This window comes from Salvelinus fontinalis, chromosome 16 (assembly GCF_029448725.1).
Source record: "Salvelinus fontinalis isolate EN_2023a chromosome 16, ASM2944872v1, whole genome shotgun sequence".
Lineage (NCBI taxonomy): Eukaryota > Metazoa > Chordata > Actinopteri > Salmoniformes > Salmonidae > Salvelinus > Salvelinus fontinalis.
Genome location: NC_074680.1, coordinates 50,063,787 through 50,071,055, shown reverse-complemented (window position 1 = coordinate 50,071,055; position 7,269 = coordinate 50,063,787). Strand labels below are relative to the sequence as shown.

At 40.0% G+C, this 7,269-nt stretch overlaps 1 protein-coding gene across 1 annotated transcript; it reads left to right on the top strand.

The window, feature by feature from the left end:
- Window positions 1–914: 914 nt before the first annotated feature.
- On the top strand, window positions 915–6,591 carry emx1 (empty spiracles homeobox 1). Its single transcript, XM_055865775.1, has 3 exons — window positions 915–1,626; window positions 4,503–4,687; window positions 6,399–6,591. Exons 1-3 carry the CDS (start codon window positions 1,281–1,283, stop codon window positions 6,564–6,566), a joined length of 699 nt encoding a protein of 232 aa, XP_055721750.1. The 5' UTR covers window positions 915–1,280; the 3' UTR covers window positions 6,567–6,591.
- Window positions 6,592–7,269: the final 678 nt, after the last annotated feature.

Below are 7,269 nucleotides of genomic sequence, written 5' to 3'. Positions count from 1 at the left end.
ACATTATAAATATCAGCTATAGGCCTATGTCTATTAACTATGAAAATACATAAACTAAATACAAAAATCAAATATTCCTATAGGATCGCTTTTAGGCCTAAATGACCAACTACTGTTATCTTTCTGATCCAGGTTACATTTCACATTAGTAGGCTGTTAGGTCATGCTATTAACTGAAAGAGGACTATTTAAAAGAGGTGCCATATTGCAAAGACTAATTATAATATAGGCCTAAGAGTCCGTATATATATCTGCTATAAGGATGAGATTTCCAATTTCTGCTGATGAAACCTTTTAGTGAATCATCACGCTTCATTATCGCTGTGTTGTGATATCCAAATGAGTGTTAACTTAACCAGTGGGTTGGACTAAACGCCTATTTCCTCTATATTAAACTGAGATCTAATATCACATAAACAAACAGCCATAGAAGTAATAACAACGTCATGAAAACGTCATTTTTTTTTTTTTGACGGAGCTCACTTCAGAAACCACAAGCGGTCTTGGCGCGGGGCACCAAGAAGGTTTCCAAACGGTTAGGTCTGAGGAGACCGGAGGAAAAAGAGAAGCGTCGGGATGGCGCACTAAACTCACGTATGACCCGGAGGCTTTTTGACGTATTTTACAAATTAGCAAATGATTGGTATTATAGGCTTCGCTTTAATGGAGAAAGAACTGTCATTGTCAACCTTGTAAATAAACACTGATTTTATTTTACGCATCAATTTGATAACAAATGTGTTCATGGATATTCAACCGGAATATTTGTTGCTGGTGTTGTCTTTATACAATGAGCAAAACCCGATGAAAACAAAATGGACTATGGTTCACTATGCTAATCTTTTCACATGAACCTATTGTTGCTTTTGAAGTTGCTGTACGTCATCTCCAACTCCAATCCTGCCTCTGCTCTAAATCCAGGCGCCAGGTAGTTGTGAGAACTCATTGGCAGGTGTACTCGTCCAATCAGCACAATTTAGTTTCAGCCCCGGTTGCCCCTGCCCGCACCACATCGCAGTCCTCTGGGTTCCACAACGTTGACGCACATTTCTCCTCATATTCTCCCGGACACGAAACGCAGCTCCGCGGATCAGGCATCGCGTCACTAACTCAAAAAGGTGCCCAAGGTTCCCGCTCAGAACATCGGTCCAGGGGGGCTCTACCGTAGGTGCTCACTATGCCTTTTTGAAGGGGTACCATTGTGACTGGCTTAAAGACTAAGTTACAAGATATATTCTGTTTTTTTTTTCCCTGGGATTTCTATACGTGAAGTGAGGAAGATGTTTTCGTCCGCGGGTAAACGCTGTTTTACGATTGAATCCTTGGTGGCCAAAGAAAACCCTCAAACCACCGAAGATCCCATTCGACCGACGGCCCTGACTTATTCCAACCCCACTGACGCTTTCATGAACGGGTACCAGAGTCCCAACGGCCGGTCTCTGTATCAGAACCCGGAGCTGGTGTTCCCTGAGTCGGTCAACCACCCCGGGCTGACCATGAACCCCCACCAGCTAGGAGGGGGCCACCTACAACACCCTGCACACTTCTTTGGGACGCAGCACCGAGACCCTCTTAACTTCTACCCATGGGTTTTACGGAACAGGTTCTTCGGACACAGATTTCAAGGTAAACATTGATTGATTGATGGTGTGTGTGTGTGTTTCAAAATCAAATAAATAATTTCTCAATACCCAATGTCAAGCATCTCGAGTTACAGGTTAATTAAGAAAAAACTAATGCCTCTGTGTTGTTTGGACTAAACTATGTGACCTACACTGCATGCGGTCAGAAATGTCCATTTCACAGATTAATGATTGACAACAATTAGGCTACAATAATGATGATGTTAATCATTCATTTTTTCATCTATATGTTAAACATTATCAGTTAATATTTGTTTTTATTACAATATTAGTGACAACGAGGGCTTTATGGGTAACCTTGCTTTTCAGCCACAGGTGAACATAACAAATAATCAGTGGTTTAAAGTACTAAGTAAAAATACTTTTAAATGCTACTTAAATACTACTAAGTAAAAATACTTTTAAATACTACTTCTGCAGTTTTTGTTGTTTGTATCTTTACTTTACAGTTTATATTTTGACAACTTTTACTTTATTACAGTCCTAAAGAAAATACTGTAATTTGTACTCCATACATTTCCCCTGACACCCAAAAGTACTCGTTACATTTTAAATGATTTAGCAGGACAGGAAAATGGTCAAATTCACGCAGTTATCAAGAGAACATCCCTGGTCATCCCTACTGCCTCTGATCTGGCGGATTTACTAAACAGAGAACATCCCTGGTCCTCCCTACTGCCTCTGATCTGGAGGACTCACTAAACAGAGAACATCCCTGGTCCTACTGCCTCTGATCTGGCGGACTTACTAAACAGAGAACATCCCTGGTCCTACTGCCTCTGATCTGGCGGACTTACTAAACAGAGAACATCCCTGGTCCTACTGCCTCTGATCTGGCGGACTTACTAAACAGAGAACATCCCTGGTCCTACTGTCTCTGATCTGGCGGACTTACTAAACAGAGAACATCCCTGGTCCTACTGTCTCTGATCTGGCGGACTTACTAAACACACATGCTTCGTGTGTAAATGATGCCAGAGTGTTGGAGAGTGCCTCTGTCTATCCGTAAATCAAAACAAAACAAGGGAAATTATGCCGTCTGGTTTGCTTAATATAAGGATGTTTAAATGATTTATAGTTATTTATTTATACTTTTAAACTTATACTTTTTATACTTAAGTATATTTTAGCAATTATATATTTACTTTAGATACTTAAGTATATTTAAAACCAAATAGTAGTATTTTACTGGGTGACTTTCACTTCTACTGAAGTCTGTTACTCAAGTGGGACAATTGGGTAGTTTTTCTACCACAGGAAATACCTATCTATAGTGGATATGAGATAGAGTGTACTTATCTACAACACACGTTGGTAAAAGGAAAACGTCAATCAGTTTTTGCAACCAAACATCTCAACGCGGAGCAGCAAATGTTCTACTATTCCCATGAGGTGAAGACATGTCGATAAAAAAACTAAATCAACCAACAACAAAAAAACGTTACGTTGAGGAGAACGCACACCAACATTCACCAAACCAGGAAATGCTAACCAAAATTCTTCAACACGAATAAGATAGCCCATGCTATTGCATGCTAAAATATCCATCTGAATTATAATTTTCATATCAGTGAACAAATACCTTCGGTCTCTACAAAGTTAGTAGGTAAATCAGCTTTTAGTCTATAGGCATCCCATCTTCCCTATAACTACCTGGTGCCTTTCCGGCAGCTGCAATGCTTTCATTGAGGACATATTTGCTGATTATTTTCCATTAGTGTGTTTAAAAAAAATTGGTATTCTAATTTATTTTGTGAATTGTGTGCATGCGGGGCTTCCTTGTGAAAGAGACCTTTGTCTCAAAGGCACTCCCTGTTATAATAAAGGTAAACAAAATATATAGCACAGTATGCTAAGATGCTATAATACCTGTTTTAATAAAGGTATACGTGAAGTCAATGATACAGGTGATAAAATATGTAGGAATCTATTTTCCTCTAGATCTAAAACCCAGGTTAACGGAGTGCATAGCTAACCGGTCTATTTTCCTCTAGATCTAAAGTCCAGGTTAACGGAGTGCATAGCTAACCGGTCTATTTTCCTCTAGATCTAAAGTCCAGGTTAACGGAGTGCATAGCTAACCAGTCTATTTTCCCACGGCACCATGGTTGGTTCCCCACACATCGGGCCACAGCCAAAGGAAATATTGTCTTTGTCACGCGGTCACTCCCACTGTGAATTTATCCCCAATCACACGAAACCACTATCTGAGTGAGTGGGCCGATCCGTGCACAACGATTTTATTCCCATATCTTCTCTCAAATTAGGGATTTTTATGCCAACTTTTTTACTGCCAAATGATTTGTCTCACATCACTTGTAAATGTTTTTGTCTGAACCGCTTTAAAAACAAAAACACACACAGGGACCTATATGCATTACAGTCGATGAATCTAACATTTTACGAGGGGTTATATATAGGTTAACTCTCCCTAATGTTCCTGTGTGACTTCATTTAATAGGTCTGCTATGCAATATAGGCTATTTGGACACATACGATCAAGTATTCTCAATCTTTGGACACAGGTTTCGTAGTATTCTCAATTTAAAGAAAGGCACATGATGTTGGTGTTGAATTAAACAGTGTTTCATAGATATATATATATAGCATTAATTGCTGCGATATAAAATCTATGTCTACTGTTTAAATTGAGGCCTACATTGACGCTGTATAGTTAAAACGCTGAATAGACTATACTTCAAACTACACTAAGAGTTTCTAAACTCGCCTCTGAAACCAACAGGGCGTAGGCTGTTCTATTCCACCTCACTGCACATCAAAACGCGTGTTGCTCAGTGTGTTCATTGCTTCAATCTAAATCCCACTGTGATTTCCCTCTCCCTCTCTCTCTGCCCCCAGGAAATGATGTTTCCCAAGATAGCTTGCTCCTTCACGGCCCGTTCGCCCGGAAACCCAAGCGGATCCGCACCGCCTTCTCCCCGTCGCAGCTCCTGCGGCTCGAACGGGCTTTCGAGAAGAATCATTACGTAGTAGGAGCGGAGAGGAAACAGCTGGCCAACAGTCTGAGTCTGTCTGAAACACAGGTGAGATCTCTACCCGGTATTAAATTGTATTCAAACACAGTTTGGGAATATATAAATCATGAGTAATACAGCCCAAACGCATTCTGCAATCTTCGTTGACTGTCAATGAAGCTTGCCTCGTCATCGAAATAAAATATCTTCAAAAACATTTAAAAAACTGTTTTATACAAATTTGTAATACGCCGTAATAACAAACATATAAATCAGCAAATTATTCTTATTTAATTTTTTATAAAGAAAGAAAACAATTTCAGTGTATTATGTATTAGTTCGATGGAGGGATCCCTATTCCGTTATATTAGCTTCGTGAAATAAATGTTTTAAACCGGTTCCATTCACATTGTTTTCAATATTATTGCAATTAAAATGTAATTATTATTATCATTAATATTAAATTGTAATTATTATTGACGTTTGACATTATTATTAGGCTAACCATTAATTAGTATGTCTTCTGGAAAAAGTTCGCTCTTTCCTGCAGGTATAAATAGGACTATAGTTCACACAGGACCAATATCGACACATTTCTTACGCTGGAATTACTGTTAGCGAAAGGCCTACTATAAGAAAAAATCTGACTAGGCTATTGTATTGTCAAAGTTCAGTGAGTCATCTGATAATCAGTTAAACATAGGTAACGTGAACTCCATTTCCAATACGTTGTTATTGGAAAAAAATAGTTGATCTAGCCTGATGAACAAAAGAGTAAGATATTCTTTAGTTAGAGCATAAAGCGTCAACACTACGTAGCCTACAGTGAAATAATGACACGTGTAAGTAAAATCCATTTTGATACAAACTCGACATTTTGATACAAAACTCGTTCACTACCCAGGAAGAGTAGCGCTAATGGGGATCCATAATAAATACAAATACTATCCTGCATTATTCTCGCTAGTTTTTCCAGGATATAATTTATTAATAAAATAATATATGTACCTACTATAAAAAAAAAACTAAAAAAAAACAAGACGAATAGGGAAGCCCTCTATGGACATATTGATGTTGAAATGAAATAGGCGATGGTTATTGAATGCAAACATTCGCGGGAATAAAAATCTTTGTAACTTCTCTTCAATTAATGGTAAGGTATCGTCTAACCGCCAGCAACCTAACTTCCGGAGGATATGACCGCGAAACGAATCGCCACCAGCATCAATAGGACCCTAATTCATTACAATAGCATACCCTTACCCTCTCTTTGGCAGGCTTGAAAGTTGCTTATAACGGCAACTAAACACATTAGAATGACATCATGACCAAACATCGTCATATCAATTGAGTTGGTGACCTTGGTGTTGATATGCAAATTATAATGCGCAGCGAACAGTTTTTGGTGTTGAGTTATTCAACCACTTTTGTTTACAATTCTAGCGCTATTTTTTGCAAATAGTAGCTATTTACGAAGATTTTACTTGTAATGTTCATGATATGGTTGTTTAATGCACTAAATGCATATTTTGTTTGGGTAAATTTCATGAGAAACAATAGTGAAACAGAGCATCCACGGTGAGAAAGACAGAGGTCCCTCCTCCTCTGACCTTCTTCTCCAATGGTTTTTTTTTTGAGAAGGTGACAAGGAGAGAGGACTGTGAGGAATATGCAAATTGAGATCTTCCCAGAATAGAGGAGCCTAGAGAGCCCTCCAAGAAAATGAAATAGATGTCCTTGATAAGATAGATGTCTCTAATGTCCCTGTCTTCCTACCCAGGTGAAGGTTTGGTTCCAGAACAGGAGGACTAAGTACAAGAGACAGAAGCTGGAGGAGGAGGGGCCTGACTGTCATCAGAAGAAGAAAGGAAACCACCACATCAACAGATGGAGACTTGCCACCAAGCAGGGAAGCTCCGAGGACATTGATGTCACCTCTGAGGACTGAGAACACCCCCCCACTCCCCCTTATGTCCCCCCCCTCCTCCCCTGCCCCCCCCCACCCCCCCTGGCCTCCTACACCCTCCCACCCTCTACCCCCCCCCCCCCCCACCACCCACATTCCCTGGCCTCCTACACCCTCCCACCCTCTACCCCCCCCCCCCCCACCACCCACATTCCCTGGCCTCCTACACCCTCCTACCCCTCTAACCCCCATACCCTGTGTCCCCTTTCTGAGGACCAACGTCAGACCCTATTTATTATGTCAAGTTATGAAGTATAATGACATGTTACAAGAAGAAAAATACCCCCCCCCCCCTAAAGGACTAAAAGTATTTGATAAGCTTCTTCATCAACAGCAAGAGAAGAGTGTTTTGAGTGGACGGTCGGTGATGCAGAGAAAAAACAGATTTTATGGCACTTGACTTGTATAGGTGGTGTTCCATCCTGCATCATACGGCTTCTCTGATCTCGTAATGTCTCATCTATCTAATGATCTTTGGTGCATGACTTACAACAGCCGGAGGCGAGAAAGGTTTTTGTTTGTGTTTATTTTTGACATAATGCTGGATATTATCACACGATAGACCGTTCACACTAAGGTTGCTTCTGTTCTGCATTTTTTTTGACGAAAAACATTTACAATTCCTAAGATCATTTCTCCGTCAGTTTCATTAACCGGGCCATGTTGCAGTTGTTGAACGTTGCAG